Here is an 18,496-nt window from a genome sequence, read left to right on the forward strand (position 1 = left end):
TTAAAGGCCTCTACTAGAGGGAGCAGCTTTGGAGGAGGGTTCAAAAACGGGAGGGGGGGGGAGATCAAATCAAAGAGGAATCAAATCAAATTGGCCAGCTTGAACCATTCCCCAACCTCTTTTAGAAAAACAAGGAGATACTGAATGTCTATTTTTCTGTCTACATACACGCTCGCGCGTGCACACCCACCCACCCACACACATACACACAATGTATACAATGTGTGTCCATGCATACTCTATCTACCGGTATCTCTCTCTCTTTTCTATCTTCTATTTTCTATCTACATTTTCTATCTATCTATCTATCTATCTATCTATCTATCTATCTATCTATCTATCTCTATCTCTACCTATCTATCATCTGTCTCTTTATCTCTATCTCTCTCCATATATATACACACACACAATCTATCTATCTCTCTTTCTCTCTATCCATCCATCTCTCTCTAAACACAGACACAAACTCTCTTTCTATATATATTTATCTTTCTGTCTGTCTCTTTCTCCCTCCCTACATATATATACACACACACACACACATATACACACACACACAAACTCTTTCTATATCTATCTATCTATCTATCTATCTATCTATCTATCTATCTATCTATCTATCTATCTATCTATCTATCTATCTATCATCTCCCTTCCTCTCCTTCTCTACATACATACATACATACAGTAGTCCTCAACTTACACCTATTTGTTTAATGACCATTCAAAATTACAATAGCACTGAAAAAAATGACTTATGACTGTTTTTTGGTCATGCCCCAGATGCATGGCAACTGACTCCTATTAATGACGGTTGCACTGTCCTGGGGTCACGTGATCCCCTTTTGCGACCTCCTGATAAGCTTAACAAGCATGTAATTCACTTAACAACTGCAGTGATTCGCTTGACAACTGTGGCAAAAAAAAAGGTAATAAAATGTTGCAAAACTCACTTAACAACCGTATCGCCTAGCAGTAGAAGCTTTGGACTCGTATGTGGTTGTAAGTCGAGGACTACCTGTCTACTGAATGATCAGGTGCAGTGCTTGATCGCCACCTAGTGGCCATTCTCAGTTAAAAAAAGGCAAGCCTAATAAGTTTTAGAGAAACAGAACAAGCCAGCATCTAGCCATCCTTGATAGATTGATGTTACTGATGTTTGCGACTTAAAGAAGAAAGAAAGGACACTGGAGTCCTATCAGTTGTGAATGCAAACCATTTTATGCACAACAAGGAACAAGCTGAAAAAGACTCACCAAAGAAATTATTTTATATTATGAGTCCTTCGGGAGAAGGGCGGTATAAAAATCTAATAAATAAATAAATAAATAAATAAATTTTTAATAACTGGTGAATTGAACCAAGATGAAGAAAAGCAACCAGTTGTTCCGCCTTCCAAGAGCTAAACTAGCATTTTACCATCTGGTGCCCAGGAGTCCTTCGTTTAAAAATGAACTGGCTATTCCAAGCACCGAATTTCAGCAACTGACCAACAAAAGCGTATTCTAATCTTTAATTTAATTTAATTTTAGCAGAGGGTACAGCGGAACACGGGTTGGTTAATGGCTAGCTTGCTTTAAGGGCCTGAAACTCTTTTTTTTTAAGCGTAACAGACCAGAAAATTCTTTCCTCCTACATTTTTTTAGAATTTGGAAAATATGTTAGAAGGTAGCAATAGCAATAGAATTTAGACTTATATACTGCTTCACAGTGCTTTCCAGCCCTCTCTAAACAGTTTACAGAGTCAGCCTCTTGCCCCAAACAATCTGGGTCCTTATTTTACCCATCATGGAAGGCTGAGTTAACCTTGAGCCTGGTGAGATTCGAACTGCCAAATTGCAGGCAGCCAGCAGCCAGCAGAAGAAGCCTGCAGGACTGCACTCTAACCAATGTGCCATTGCGGCTCTTAGGAGATAAGAAGGATGGATTGGAATACATTTTTGAAAATTGCAATTTATGGCATGAAATTTGGGCCAACTACGCCCCTATAGCGAACAACGGGGCGGCTTCATGACCGTCCTGTTTCGCTTAACAACCACTGCAAAAAAATGACGTAAAAACATGCCTGGTCACATAGTGACCTGCTTTAAAACTGCCATGATTTATAACCATAATGAGCTCCATTAAGACTGTTATATGGAGCCTTTCCCTTTGCTTCAGCCATTGTCTTGTAGCAGGAGGAAAGTAACTGTTCCGCTGCTCCAAATACAGATGCCCACCGCCAACCCCCCACCCCACCCCACCTCCACTCTCCACCAACTACAAGGTAAATCAATATCCGAAGACTGTCAAAAGGATACTCAAAGCATCATAGATGCTCCTATGGAGGTAAACCCAGTCAGGGTTCTTTCAGCTGTGTGTGAGACTCTTACAACTTTGGGCTAAAGGTATTTGAATACAGAATGACAAGAGCTGGAAGGGATCCCAGAGGTCTTCTAATCCAACCCTCCGCTCAAGCAGGAGACCCTACCCCATTTCCGACAGGTGGCTGTCCAGTCTCTTCTTTAAAAACTTCAGTGTTGGAGCACCCTCAACTTCTGGAAGGACGCTGTACCGCTGGTTAATTGTTCTCTCTGTTAGGAAATTTCTCTTATTTCTAGATTGGTTCTCTCCTTGGTTAGTTTCCATCTGTTGCTTCTCGTCCTACCTTCAGGTGCTTTGGAGCAGGGGTCTCCAACCTTGGTCCCTTTAAGACTTGTGGACTTCAACTCCCAGAGTCCCTCAGCCAGCAAAGCTGGCTGAGGAACTCTGGGAGTTGAAGTCCACAAGTCTTAAAGGGACCAAGGTTGGAGACCCCTGCTTTGGAGAATGGATAGAAACACACACACACCCAAAACACTGGAACATTGCTATCATGTCACCCCTAGTCCTTCTCTTCACTAAACTAAACATACCAATTCCAGCAACCGTTCTTCGTATCTTTTAGCCTCCTGTCCCCTAGTCATCTCGGTTGCTCTTCTCTGCACTCTTTCCAGAGTCTCAACATCTTTTTTTTTTGTATTGTGCTGACCACAACTGGATGCAGCATTCCAGTATTCCAGCCACAGGTAGCCCTTGACTTCTGGCCACAATGAAGCTCCAAATTTCTATTGCTAAGTGGGACAATTGTTAAGCCAGGCTCCCCCCGTTTTGCCACCTTTCCTGCCACAGTTGTTAAGTGACTCGCTGTGGCGGTTGTTGCTAGTAACAGCAATCTAGCAAAAATGGCTAGAGGCTGGTGGTTGTTTTTCATTCAACTCAGAATGGCCACTAGGTGGCGGTCAACGACCACACTTGATCAACCAGTCTGTAGGTAGCCCTTTACTTATATAACCACTTATATGAGCCCCAAATTTCCACTAAGTGAGACAGTTGTTAAGTGAATTGTTTTGTGAGTTAAATTTCGGGCTCAACTGTGGCTGTAAGTCGAGGACTACCTGTACAGGCGTCCTCCACATACAAATACAATTTTTTTATTTTTATTTTTTTTTTTGCATTTATATCCCGCCCTTCTCCGAAGACTCAGGGCGGCTTACACTATGTTGAGCCCCAAATTCCTGTTGCCAATCGAAACAGTCGTTAAGTGAGTTTTGCCCCTTTTTACGACCTTTCCTGACAGAGTGGTTAAGCGAATCCCTGCAGTAGTTAAGTTATTCACACAACTGTTGAGTGAATCTGGCTTCCCCCTTCTCTTCATTTGCCAGAAAGTCGCAAAAGGGGATCACGTGGCCCCGGGACGCTGTGACCGTCATAAGTAAGAGTCAGTTGCCAAGCACCTGGGCTTGATCACGTGACTGCTGGGATGCTGCAACGGTCAGTGTGAAAAACGGTCTTAAGTCACTCTTTTAAGTACCATTGTAACCTGGAACGGTCACTAAACAAATGGCTGTAAATCAAAGACCACCTAAGACTTCTTGTGATCTGGACACTAAAATAGAATAGAATAACAGAGTTGGAAGGGGACCTTGGAGGTCTTCTAGTCCAACCCCCCTACTCAAGGAGGAGACCCTAAACCATTTCAGACGAATGGTTGTCCAATCTCTTCTTAAAAATTTCCAGTGTTGGAGCATTTATAGCTTCTGCAGGCAAGTTGTTCCACTGATTGATTGTTGTAACTGTCAGGAAATTTCTCCTTAGTTCTAAGTTGCTTCTCTCCTTGATCAGTTTCCACCCATTGCTTCTTGTTCTACCCTCAGGTGCTTTGGAGAACAGCCCGACTGCCTCTTCTTTCTGGCAACCCCTGAGATATTGGAAGACTGCTATCATGTCTCCCCTAGTCCTTCTTGTCATTAAACTAGACATACCCAGTTCCTGCAACCGTTCTTCATATGTTTTATCCTCCAGTCCCCTAATCATCTTTGTTGCTCTTCTCTGCACTCTTTCCAGGGTCTCAATATCTTTTCTACATTGTGGCGACCAAAACTGGATGCAGTAACCCAAGTGTGGTTTCTTTTATTTTTCATTATTCTTTGCGATTCACTACGGATTTCATACTCATGAGACCATCTGCTAAGAATTATTTATACTGACTGTTTCCTAATATGATTTGATTAGTTATTTGTACCCTATGACTATCATTAAGTGTTGTATCTTATGATTCTTGACCAGTGGTGAAATCTGAACCGGTTTACTACAGGTTCACTGGCCACATATGCACCAAACACAAGCCGTGTGCAGATGCGCAGTGCGCACGAAAAGGAGGCTTGGGAAGGTAAGCAGAACAGCGGGTGGGGAGGGGGGTAAACAGTTGTGGTACGCGTGGGAACCGTTTTAAAAACTTTTTAAAAGCATTTTTTACTACCGGCTCGGGCGAATAGGTAGTAAAAATTCTTTTAAAAAGTTAAAAAAAAGGTTTCAATGATCGCGGGGCACAGCTGTAATCGTCAGAGCCTTTTTAAAAAAAATTTAAAGCATGTTTTACTATCTATTCGCCTGAGCCAGTAGTAAAAAAATGCCTAAAAATTTAAAAAAAAAAGGTTCCAGCGATCAGCTGAGCGACACGTGATCGTCAGAACTTTTTTTTTTTTTTTTACTTTTTAAAGCATTTTTAACTACCAGTTCTGGAAAACCAGTAGTAAAAAATGCTTAAAAAGTTTTTTTAAAAAGTTCCAACGATTGCATGTTGCTCAGCAGATCATCGGAACTTTTTTTTTTACTACCGGTTCAGGCAAACCGGCCCAAACCAGTAGCATTTCACCTATTCTTGACAAATGTATCTTTTCTTTTATGTACACTGAGAGCATATGCACCAAGACAAATTCCTTGTGTGTCCAATCACACTTGGCCAATAAAGAATTCTATCCTGTTCTGTTCTGTTCTGTTCTATCCTGTCCTATCCTATCCTATCCTATCCTATCCTATCCTATCCTATCCTATCCTATCCTATCAGCCTAAACTGTGTTGGCTTTTTAGGCAGCTACCGCACACGGCTTCCTCATACATGCTCTTCCTTTTGCTATTATTTCTGAAATTCGAACTATCCGACTTCCTCCCCTCCCTCTTACCTGCTTGCCAAATGGAGCCCCCCGCCTCCTCTGGAGACGCCCTCTTAGGCTGTGCGAAGGCCAAAGCGTCTTCCAAGAACTGAATCTTCTTGTTGAACTGCATCTCCAGGAACGGGATGGCTTCGGGCATCTTTGCCGACAGCAGCCGGTAGCAGATATCCGGTTTGCCGATAAACCTCTGTCGGACGCAGATTTCGTAAGGGGTGTGGACCCTGACGTCATCCACGTCCCTCTTGTCGAACCAGTGCAATAGCTGGGATTTGGCGTCACAGATCCTCAGGCCGGACACTAAGAGGGTGAGGCTGCCCGGTTTGACGTGAGCATCGGTCCGTTCGGTGATGATGACAGGGATATGCACAATGACGCCATCTTTGTTTTTGGAGGGAGAAGCTGCGGGGTTCTCCTTCGCCTTCCCCGCTTCGGACACAGCCCTGGGGAGTTTCCCACCGAAGGGCCACCAAGACGGAGATTCGAGTTCGGACAATAACCTAAGAGGAAGGGAAGAATGATTAGAAATGATCTAAGTGCCAAAGCCCACTGCAACTATATAGCAAAAAAGGCTCTAATTCTGTCTAGCTTCTTTTCCAAAAAACGCTACACTACTAACCAGAGCATTCAAAACATTTGCCAGACCCATTCTTGAATACAGCTCATCCGTCTGGAACCCATACCACATCTCTGACATTAATACAATTGAACGCGTCCAGAAAATATTTTACAAGAAGATTTCTCCACTCCTCTGAAAACAACAAATTACCTTATTCCACCAGACTTGAAATCCTGGGATTAGAAAACTTAGAACTCCGCCGACTCTGACAAGACCTGAGTTTAACACACAGAATCATCTATTGCAACGTGCTTCCTGTTAAAGACTACTTCAGCTTCAATAGCAATAATATAAGAGCAAACAATAGATTCAAACTTAATGTCAACCGTTTCAATCTTGATTGCAGAAAATATGACTTTTGTAACAGAGTTGTTAATGCTTGGAATACACTGCCTGACTCTGTGGTCTCCTCTCCAACTCCTAAAATCTTCAACCAAAAACTGTCTACCATTGACCTCACCCCATTCCTAAGAGGACTATAAGGGGCGTGCATAAGAGCACAAAAGTGCCTACCGTTCCTGTCCTATTGTTTCCTTTCAATATATGTTCCTGTATATAATGTTATGACAAAATTAAAAAAAAATACAGGCAGTCCACGACTTGTGACCATTCTTTTAGTGTTCGAACTTACAATGGCACTGAAAAAAGTGGTTTATGACCATTGTTCACACTTACGACCGTTGCAGTACCCCCGTGGTCATGTGATCAAAATTCAGACACTGGCAATTGACTCGTATTTATGATGGCCGTAGTGTCCCTTTTTGCGACCTTCTGATAAGCAAAGTCCACGGGGAACCCAGATTTACTTAACGACCATGTTAACTAATTTAACAATTATAGTAATTCGCTTAAACAATTGAGACAAGGAAAGTTCTAAAAATGGGGCAAAACTGAAAGATGTCTCACTTAGCAATGGAAATTTTGGGCTCAACTGTGGTCATAAATCAAGGACTTCCTGTATAGATAATCCTCAACTTTCGGCCACAGTTGCGCCCAATGTTTATACTGATAAGTGAGACACTTGTCAGCTGAGTTTTGCCCCATTTTACGACCTCTCTTGCTGCATTGACTTTGCTTGTCAGAAGGTCGCAAAAGGGGATCACATGACCACCGGGACGCTGCGGCCGTTGTAAATTTGAGTCAACTGCCAAGCATCCAAATTTTGGTCGCGTGACCGCGAGGATTCTGCAAACGGTCATAAGTGTGGAAAGCGGTCACCAGTCACTTTTTCATTGCCATTGTAACTTCAAACGGTCACTAAATGAAGAGTTGTAAGTCGAGGAGTACCTGTATGTCTGGCCAGTTAATGAAAGCCAACGCAAGCCCCAGGAAGAAGACATGTGTCTTCCAGATGTGCTGGAGAGAAACACCTGTCCTCTCTGCCTAGTGACAGAGCTGACTGGAGCTGCTGGGAACTGTAGTTCATTAGGACTGGAAGGAGCACACACACCACCCCGCCCCCAAAGAGTCGCAAACAGTCACACCACAGAATCTGCTCCCATGGCCACGTTCCACGTGGATGTTGGGCACTTTGCAACCAGTACTCTTTATGCCCGCTTACGGTGTTATGCAGAGCCAGGATCACTAGTCTTGATTTTTTTATTTTTTTTGGTCCCTTTCTGGCAAAAAATAAAAATAGCCATTCGAATGAATGGATCCGCACTTATGACTGGTGCGTTCTCTTAACGAACACCACAAAAAAGGTAATGAAGTCGCTTCCAGTCACAAGAGCGCTACGATTTAAAGACTGGATTCTTACTAGATTTTTATCACACCTCTGTTCGGTTTTGTAAGTTGTTCAAGGCAGTGAAGAGTCCAAATAGTCCTTCGTCCTCCGTTTTCCCCACAACAACCCTGTGTGGTGGGTTGGGCTGAGAGGGAAGGGACTGGCCTGAAGTTACCCAGCCAGATTACATGCCTTAAGGTGGGACTAGAACTCAGAGTCTCCTGGTGACTGTCCCAAAGTCACCCAGCCAGTTTTCATGCTTAAAGCGGGACTAGAACTCACCATCTGATGGGCTCAAAGTCAACCAGTCGGCTTTCATGCCTAAGGCGGGACTAGAACTCACTGTCACCTGATGATTGGCCCCAAATCACCCAGCTGAAATCCTCGGATGGAACTGGAACTCACCATCACCTGGTGATTGTCCCAAAGTCCCCCAACCAGCTTTCCTGCCTAAGGCACGAAGCTCAGGCTCTCCAGGTTTCTAAGCCAGCTCCTCAACTCCTACCCCAAACTGGCTCTCTTCCGGTCCCAACTGCAGTCGTAAGTCAAGGCCTTCCTACATTAAGCCAATGTAGGATCCTTTCCCAACGCAGCAGTTTGCCCTTATTTCAGGAGAAAGCATTCTTGAATTTAAGTCATTCTCTACCTCTCTTTTAAGCTGCAGCTCTCCACTTGTTCTTGAGGACAAATTCTCAGTGGGGAAATCTAATTTCTTTCCCATGGGTTCTGTGGGCGTGGCTTGGTGGGTGTGGCTTGGCGGGCGGGCGGGTCATGTGACTGGGTGGGCGTGGCTATGTGACTGGGGGATCAAAAGACAGAAACTCACTAAGAATGTCCTACTGGCGCAGAGTTGGACTAGATGACCTCCAGGTCCCTTCCAGCCCTGGATTATCCTCTGAAGCTGCATCTAGTGCCAGGTTTGTAGTCCTTCCTTCCTCTCCTTTTTCCTCCCTCCCTCCCTCCCTCCCTTTCTTTCTCTCTCTCTCTCAAACGAACCCCCCGCCACCCATTTTTTGCCTAGCAGTCTTCAGCTTTTTTACCTTTTAAAAAATGCTTTTAAAAGTAAAAAAAAAAAAAAAAAGCCTCCGACGATCGTGTGGCTCAGCTGGGCATGTGGGGGGGGGAGGGGGGGCAGGGATTTTTGCCACCAGTTCTCCAAACTACCCAAACCGGGAGTTTTCACCCCTGCAATGAGTGTCCTCTAAGACAGGGGTCTCCGACCTTGGCCGCTTTAAGTCTTGTGGACTTCAATTCCCAGAATTCCTCAGTCAGCTTTTGCTCTGGGAGTTGAAGCCCACAAGTCTTAAAGCGGCCAACGTTGGAGACCCCTGCTCTGAGACTCCATCCAAAGCAGACCTCCAGATGTTCTCCTAGGCCCCGCCAACTCTATGACCCACCCTGGGGAGGACCGGATCCCACACCTGTCTCAATCAGAACCCATGGCTTGCCGCCATACCTGTCTGCCACATCCATCTCAGACTCAATCTTGTCCAGGCCTTTCATGATGTTATCGAACTGTTCACCCTGGTGCTCCAGGACCTTTGCGGTATCTTCCAGGCGCTTCTCAGATCCCATCAGCAAGCCGGTCAGTTCCTTGCCCTTGGAAGTCTGGGCGCACGCTGCCTGCGGCCTGGCTCCGCCGGGCGAGAGGAGTTGTTCTCTCCAAAAGTGTTCCAGCACGTTGAAGATCACGTTTCGGTTGGGTTGAAGGGAGCTGAACCAATGCTTGGTGTTGCTCTCTAAGAGGGTGAGGGAACTGAAGATTAAGGTGGACGATTCTTTCTTGATCTCGCTGATGGAGGAAAGGGGGAAGCTGGCCAGAATCTCTCCGGATTTGTCCGCCGTAAATTTGACCGAAACTGGAGTCAGCAGGAGTTTCCCGGGAACCCATTGTTTTTCCGAGCTGAGATAATAGGAGCAGGACCAAGCATGGATGTGAATGTTGTCCTCCATGATCTTATTTCTTACCGCCGCTTCCTCAAAACAAACATTTCACACCTTCCAAAGATCAAATAAATTGTGCAATCAGCGATTAGTAATTAACACATGGTTCAATTCACCTTTCACGAGCCTTATGACGAATACTTGTGTTCAAAACACGGAAGAAGGCATGGTGAGAATCTAACTCAGGGCTGCCCATCCTTGGCAACTTTCAGACCTGTGGACTTCAATTCCCAGAATCCCCATGCATGGCTGCCTGGGGAGATCTGGGAATTGAAGCCCACAGGTCTGAAATTGGCCAAGGAATGGATGCTACTGCTTTAAAACATTGAAATGTGAACTCACTCCTTCTGATCCCCAAATCTTGACTTTTGAATACCTGAAGCTGCGGTCTTCTGAATTAACTGTTGGGTTTACTAGTCCTCAGCTTGCAGTCCTCAACTTACAACCATTTGTTTAACAGCCATTCCAATTTTTTTTTAAAGGTGGTTTATGTCCAGTTCTCACACCTATGACCGCTGCAGTGTCCACGCAGTCAGGTGGTCAAACTTTGGATGCTTGACAAAGCATCTGGGGTTGTCCAATTGTCATCTGCAGCCTTCCTCAGCAGCTTCTGGCAAGCAAACGCAAATTCTATTAGTTAAATGAAACTAAACCCCAGGCACAATCAATCACTCCCTTTCTCAATTCCCACCCTTCAAAAAAAAAAAAACTCAAAACAAGAACATGCAAATTTCATTTAAAATAGACCAGTTCAACTTTGTCACTGCCACGCACGAAAGATACAACATGTCAACTTAAAAGCAACAAAAATGAACACAGATTCTTCAGCCTTGCTCATTTTAAGTTGTGCGGACTTCAGCTTCCAGAATTCCCTAGCCAGCCAGTTTTTGACAAAAAAAAAAAGTCAATTAAAGAAGCGCGTTCACTTAATTACTGTGTGATTCATTCAACGGCCATGTGGTTCACTTAACGTCTGCGGTAAAACAGTCATAAAATCAAGTCCAGATACATAATGACTCACTTAATGACTGCATTGCTTAGTGACAAGAAATTCTGGTCTCGACTATGATCATTAGTTGAGGACTAACTATAACTTCAGATATAGCAACATGTGCAAAAACAGATTGATTCATACATGTACATTTGTTACTTGACAACTGCAAATCAGCTGATCGCATAGAAGAAACAAATTCTAAGCTTCCTTTAGCCACCCCAAATGGCACAGGCAACTGATCATTATGTGAAGCATTCGCTAAGTGAAACGGCGGTTGCTAAGTGAAACCGCAAAACTCCTCTTATGTATTCTGCTTTGCTATACAGACTTGTGAAAGTCATCAATGCAAGGACTGATGGGGGAAAAAGCACTTTTTCATCATGGTCGTAACTGAGAACGGTTGCTAAGTGAGGACTGCCTGTACAACTAATCTAAAGGACAGGTTGTTGTTTTTTTAAATAAAGCCAGTTCACACACACTCAACCCTTCATTAGCAATAACAGACGTTGGAATAATATTTAAGCATTCTGGACATGATCATCTATCAGAATAAAAGCTATTAAAGACATTCGGGTCTTAATAATAATAACAGAGTTGGAAGGGACCTTGGAGGTCTTCTAGTCCAACCCCCTACCAGGCAGGGAACCCTATACCATTTCAGACAAATGGTTGTCCAATCTCTTCTTAAAAACTTCCAGTGTTGAAGCATTCACAACTTCTGGAGGCAAGTTGTTCCACTGATTAATTGTTCTAACTGCCAGGAAATTTCTCCTTAGTTCTAAATTGCTTCTCTCCTTGATTAGCTTCCAAGCATTGCTTCTTGTTCTACCCTCAGGTGCTTTGGGTCTCTCTCTTTGTTTGTCGTTTTCCATCTCCTCTACACAACCCACTAAATATCTTGTCTTAATTAAACACAGTATTTCCCCATTTACCTGGACTGTTGGTGCATCCAGAAGTTTTCGATAGCTTAAAATTTCTTATCAATTTTGAGGCTTCTTGGTTTCGGAGTCCAACAAAAATTGCCCAAAATTGTACAGATCAAAAACAAACACACACAAAAAGGAAAAAAAACCTATCACACTACATAAAATTTGCTACACATCTAAAACTTAGAAAACATATATTTTGGGGGAAAATGATAATCCAAAGCAGGCATTTGACTGTCCACAGCACAAGAAAATGAACATTAAAGGAGGATGCTAGATATTATGTGTGTGTGTGTGTGTGTGTGTGTGTGTGTGTGTGTGTAAATATATATATATATATAAATATATATATATATATATATATATATATATATATATATATATATATATATATATATATATATATATTGTTTTGATCTCATGATTCATTGTCCAAGTCACCTTTACCATCTGGGTAGTCATGTTCTCACATGACGAAATGGAGGAAATTATTATTGCTCAGGTATCACATGTGACCACAGTCAACATCACATCAGGAAACCAGGTCTTATATTGATACAAATAGTCCTCGGCTTACGACCATAGCTGAGACCGAAATTTATGTTGCTAAGTGAGACATTTGTTAAGTGAGTTTTGCCCCATTTCACCACCTTTCTTGCCACAAGTGAATCCTTGCAGTTGTTAAGTGAGTCACACCGTTGTTAAGTGAATCTGGGCTTTGCTTGTCAGAAGGTCGCAAAAGGGGATCATGTGACCCTGGGACACTGCGACTGTCATAAATACAAGTCAGTTGCCAAGCGTCTGAATTCTGACCCACGAGAATGCCCGCAATGGTCAGAAGTCACCATTGTAACATCCAATGGTCACTAAATGAACTGTTGTAAGTCCAGGACTATCTGTCCTTCTGGTTTTTTTTTTTTTTTTTTTAAATAATTTAGATGCATCCTGCCTTTATTATTCTCACAAATATCTCAAGGCAGCAAACGTATCTGACACAGCTTCCTCATCCTATTTTTCCCAAAACAACAACCTAGCTGAGAGAGATTGACTGACCTGAAGTCACCCAGCTGGCTTTCATGGCTAAGGCAGGACTCGAACTCATCTAGTCCAGGATTTCCCCTTGGGACAGCGCCGGCCTTTATGGAATTATAAAAGCTGTTTTCTTTGCTGCAAAGATGATGCAACCTTTCCAGCAAAATCAATAAATTACTCTTCGGACCAACAAACATATTTTACGAGTCCTTTTCCCAGAAGCCTTCAAGGAACTGTCCATGAAATAAAATATTAAAATATCATAGTATTTCCTTGTTTACTCCGAAGCAGAGAACTTGGTTGTTGCTGCTGTTTTTAAAAAAACATGTAATTTTAAATTATTCATGGCAAGACAGCCAGGAAACGCAACCTAAGTACAAGCTGTACCGGCAGACCTGGTCAAATGCGGTACGGACAAAACAAGACCATTAAAGGCAAAACGTTTCACTCATTAACCAGGTAGGTAGTCCTCGGCATTTCTGTTGCTAAGTGAGAAAGTTAAGTGAGCCTTGCCCCATTTTACGACCTCCCTTGACACGGTTGTTAAGGGAATCGCTGCACTTGTTAAATTAGTAGTCTGACTCCCCCCTCCCCCGTTGACTCTGATTATCAGAGGCTCGCAAAAGGGGATCACATGACCCCGGGATGTTGCGACCATCATAAATATGAGTCAATCACCAAGCGTCTGAATTTAGATTATGTGACCGTGGGGATGTTGCAATAGTCCTAAGTGTGAAAAGGGGTCGTAAGTCCCTTTCTTCAGAGCTGGGGTAACTTCAGTCATTAAACTGAAAGGGGCCTCTGGTGGCTCAGACTGCTAAGACAGTCTGCTATTAACAGCAGCTGCTTGCAATTACTGCAAGTTCAAGTCCCACCAGGCCCAAGGTTGACTCAGCCTGCCATCCCTTATAAGGTAGGTAAAATCTATCTAGACCCGTTCCAGTCCGGTTTCCGGCCCGGTTACAGCACGGAGACGGCTTTGGTCGCGTTGGTGGATGATCTCTGGAGGGCCAGGGATAGGGGTTGTTCCTCTGCCCTGGTCCTATTAGACCTCTCAGCGGCTTTTGATACCATCGACCATGGTATCCTGCTGCGCCGGTTGGAGGGATTGGGAGTGGGAGGCACCGTCTATCGGTGGTTCTCCTCCTATCTCTCCGATCGGTCGCAGACGGTGTTGACGGGGGGGCAGAGGTCGGCCCCGAGGCGCCTCACTTGTGGGGTGCCGCAGGGGTCGATCCTCTCGCCCCTTCTGTTCAACATCTATATGAAGCCGCTGGGTGAGATCATCAGTGGTTTCGGCGTGAGGTACCAGCTGTATGCGGATGACACCCAGCTGTAGTTTTCCACACCGGACCACCCCAATGAAGCCATCGAAGTGCTGTCCCGGTGTCTGGAGGCCGTACGGGTCTGGATGGGGAGAAACAGGCTCAAGCTCAATCCCTCCAAGACTGAGTGGCTGTGGATGCCGGCATCCCGGTACAGTCAGCTAAATCCGCGGCTGACCATCGGTGGCGAGTCATTGGCCCCGATGGAGAGGGTGCGCAACTTAGGCGTCCTCCTGGATGAACGGCTGTCTCTAGAAGATCATTTGACGGCCGTCTCCAGGAGAGCGTTCTACCAGGTTTGCCTGGTGCGCCAGTTGCGCCCCTTTCTGGACCGGGATGCCCTATGCACGGTCACTCACGCACTCGTGACGTCTCGCCTGGATTACTGCAATGCTCTCTACATGGGGCTCCCTTGAAGGGCATCCGGAGGCTACAGTTAGTCAGAATGCGGCTGCGGGTGATAGAAGGAGCCCTCGTGGCTCCCGTGATAACACCCATCCTGCGCAGACTGCACTGGCTACCTGTGGCCTTCCGGGTGCGCTTCAAGGTTTTGGTGACCACCTTTAAAGCGCTCCATGGCATAGGGCCGGGTTATCTACGGGACCGCCTACTGCTACCAAATACCTCTCACCGACCCATGCGCTCTCATAGAGAGGGACTCCTCAGGGTGCCGTCAGCGAGGCAATGTCGTCTGGCGACGCCCAGGGGAAGGGCCTTCTCTGTGGGGGCTCCCACCCTCTGGAACGAACTACCCCCAGGACTTCGTCAGCTTCCGGACCTTCGGACCTTCCGCCGCGAGCTTAAAACATACTTATTTAATTGCGCAGGACTGAGCTAGATTTTAATTTACGGTTTTTAAATTGGGTTTTATCTTCATATTTTAATTTAGGCTTTTAGAATAAGTTTTTTAATTGTTTTTAGATTGTATTTACCTGTTTTTTAAATGCCTGTAAACCGCCCTGAGTCCTTTGGGAGATAGGGCGGTATATAAATTTAAACAATAAATAAATAAATAAATAAATGAGGACCCAGATTGTTGGGGGCAATAAGTTGACTTTGTATATAATATACAAATGGATGAAGACTACTGCTTAACATAGTGTAAGCCGCCCTGAGTCTTCGGAGAAGGGCGGGATATAAATGCAAATAAAAATATAAAAAAACAACGAACGAATGGTTGTGGAGGTAGGGCAAGGACTAGCCATCTAGTAAATGGAGGCCAATGGGGCAGAGAACGCCCCACCTCCTCTTTGTGTGCATTTTGCTCCCTATCTCTTATTAATGTTTCGTTTTAAATGACTGTTCAATTAAAAAAAAATTCACTGTTTTAATATTTTACATTGCAATTTATTCATGTGCCTGTAAGTCACTGGGGGTCGCCTTTGGCAACATCTGAAATGTCCAGAATGGTATAAGAGGGGTTAGAATAGGGCAGTAGTGAAATGTAAAATGTGTTACTACTGGTAACACATCTTAGGCCGAAGAGGGTGCAGAAAAAAATGCTTTTAAAAGCCTCCGATGATCAGGCAACTCAGCTGGGATCGCCAGAGGAGCCTTTTAAAAGCCTCTGACGATTCCAGATGAACCGCACGATCATCAGAGTTTTTTTTTTTTTTTTTACTTTTAAAAGCATTTTTTTCAGCTGAAGAAAAAATGCTTTTAAAAGTAAAAAAAAAAAGCCTCTGATGATAGTGCGGCTTAGCTGGGCATGGGCGGGACGCGAGGCCAGGGCTTTTTGCTACCGGTTTTCCGAACCATCCGCCACCATCGCTACCGGATCAGGCGATCCGGTCCGAACCGGGAGCATTTCAACCCTGGACTAGGGGACCTCCAAGGTCCCTTTCAATTCTCTTATTCTGTATTCTGCACGGTGGGTGGCATAAAAGGTTGATAAACAGATAAGATATAAGAGTAAAATGTCTATGGAGGTGTTAATTGCACACAAAACACAAAACCTGACCACAGCTACACTAACAGCTACAAATTATTTTTTGCAAGATGTCTAATCAAACCATCTATTTCATATTTTGAATACACTGGGCAAGAGTATTTACTTTTTCACACCCTGTGGGAAATTAATCCTCGATGTATAGCCATTCGTTCAAAGTTACATCATCACTGAAAGAAGGGACTTATGGCCATTTTCACACTTATGACGGTTGCGGCATCCCCATGATCATGTGATTTACATTCAGAGGCTTAGCAGCTGACTCATATTTATGATGCTCGCAGTATCCTGGGCTTCATGTGACCAACTTTTGCAACCTTTTTACAAGAAAAGTCATTGGGGAAGCCAGATTCATTTAATAACCATGTTGCTAACAACTGCAGTGATTCATTTAACAACTGAGGCAAGAAAGGTCATAAAATGGGGCAAAATTCACTTCACACAACTGAGCCCAGAATTTATGTTGCTAAGTGAGTTTTGCTCCATTTTACGACCTTTCATGCCACCATAGTTAAGCGAATCACTGCGGTTGTTAAATTAGTAACACGGTTAAGAGAATCTGGCTTCCCCATTGACTTTGCTTATAACAAGATTCTACAATCATCATAAATACGAAATCAGTTGCCAGGTGTCGGAATTTTGATCACGTGACTATGGGGATGCTGCGATGGTCGCAAGAGTGAAAAATGATCCTGAAGTCACTTATTTCAGTGGTGTTGTAACTTTGAATAAGTCACTAAATGAACTGTTGTAAGTCAAGAAGTACCTGTATCTATACTGATGCTTTGTGATCAAAATAGAATAGAATAATAGAGAACAGAACAGGATACAAAACAGGGGTCTCCAAAGCTTTGTTGGCTGAGGGTCTCTGAGAGTTGAAGTCCACAAGTCTTAAAGTGACCAAAGTTGGAGACCCCTGATATAGAATAGAACAGAACAAATATCTGTATAATTATGTGTAATGTACATACACACACACATACACACACATATATGTATATATATATACACACACATACATACATAGAATAGAATAGAATAATAGAAAGAATATGGAACATAAAATATAGAATAAAATATAGAACATAGAAGAATAGAATAGAATAGAATAATAGAGAACATAGAATATAGTGTAGTATAGAATAGAATATAGAATAGAATAGAATAATAGAAAAAATATGGAACATAGAATATATAATAGAATAGAATAATGAATATAGAACATAGAATAGAATAGAATAGAATAGAATAGAATAGAATAGAATAGAATAGAATAGAATAGAATAATAGAAAGAATACGGAACATAAAATATAGAATAAAATATAGAACATAGAAGAATAGAATAGAATAATAAATAGAGAACATAGAATATAGTATAGTATAGAATAGAATACAGAATAGAATAGAATAGAATAATAGAAAGAATATGGAACATAGAATATAGAATAGAATAGAATAATGAATATAGAACATAGAATAGAATAGAATAGAATAGAATAGAATAGAATAGAATAGAATAGAACAGAACAGAATAACTTTATTGCCACTTTGAATGTACACAAATCGGCATGCATTAAAAATGAAATTTCCTTGCATACAGCTCTCAAAGGGTCACCACCTCCAATATACGCTACTACATAAACGACAGAATAAATAAATAATAAATAAATAACAATAAGTACAAAATTATGCAGACACCCACATATATTACAAGACACAAAGGGAGAAAACAAGTTATTAGAGGGCTCTAGTTGGGATGTATTTACACATCCGGGGGGGGAAGAAAACGACAATGGTATTTTGCCCTTGTCCGAGACAGACGTTCAAGATTATCTGATTTTTATTTTTATTTTTTTTTAAATTTATTTTATTTATTTCGTCAAGCATGCCATTAGATGACAGGTACAGGTGTAAACGTGATTATAAATCCATGTGAAGGATACGAAGAAAAGAAAGCACCGGGGGGGCCCTCACTGCCCCCCCCTTAACCCTTGGGGCTTCCCAGGGGCTCCCCCGACCACCAAGGACCCCCAGCTGCCGCCCCCTCCCCACCTCCCTTCCCCACAAAGAAGAGGGCGAAGGCCTGGTCCTCTGCCTTCCCTCCTCCGGCTTCCCCCCGCCCTCAGACTACAACTCCCGGCAGCCCTTGCGCGAGCCTGACGAGGCCCTCACGGCGAGATATTGGGGAGGGGGCTTCCGTAGGGCAACGCCGACCCGCCCCCCACATCCCCGGGAAGTGCCGTCGTGCCCACCGCGGCTCCTCACCGGTCGCTCGCGAAAGGCGGCGGGAAAGAGCCGCAGTCAATCCGCCATTGCTCGAGTCTCCCGCTGCTTTCTTTCTTTCTTTCTTTTCTTTTTTTTTTTCTTCTTCTCCTCTCCCCCTCATTCCCTCACGACGCTCGCCACGCGCCTGCGCAAACCCGGCGCGCCGTTTGATTGGGTGTCCCCCCCACCCCCACCCCTCCGCGAACAAAGTCGTGCGCAGGCGCAGTGCTCGGGTCTTCGAGACC

General features: G+C 43.7%; 1 protein-coding gene across 10 annotated transcripts in view; it reads right to left on the bottom strand.

Moving 5' to 3' along the window:
- SNAP47 (synaptosome associated protein 47) overlaps nt 1-18,419 on the bottom strand; it is a 29,462-nt gene extending 11,043 nt beyond the window's left edge. The window contains exons 1-5 of one of the 10 annotated variants that reach the window (XM_058179967.1): nt 18,252-18,419; nt 12,734-12,816; nt 10,137-10,370; nt 9,273-9,814; nt 5,484-5,971 (exon numbers count right to left, since the gene is read on the bottom strand). In XM_058179967.1, coding sequence (XP_058035950.1) covers nt 5,484-5,971; nt 9,273-9,769 — 985 coding nt within the window. In that variant the 5' untranslated portion in view covers nt 9,770-9,814; nt 10,137-10,370; nt 12,734-12,816; nt 18,252-18,419. Of the gene's footprint in view, nt 1-5,483; nt 5,972-9,272; nt 9,815-10,136; nt 10,371-11,686; nt 11,974-12,733; nt 12,946-18,251 lie in introns of those variants that run through there. The other 9 variants (XM_058179965.1, XM_058179972.1, XM_058179968.1 and 6 more) reach the window with 9 other exon arrangements.
- Between the last annotated feature and the right edge of the window lie 77 nt (nt 18,420-18,496).

This window comes from Ahaetulla prasina, chromosome 4, assembly GCF_028640845.1.
Source record: "Ahaetulla prasina isolate Xishuangbanna chromosome 4, ASM2864084v1, whole genome shotgun sequence".
Taxonomy (NCBI): domain Eukaryota; kingdom Metazoa; phylum Chordata; class Lepidosauria; order Squamata; family Colubridae; genus Ahaetulla; species Ahaetulla prasina.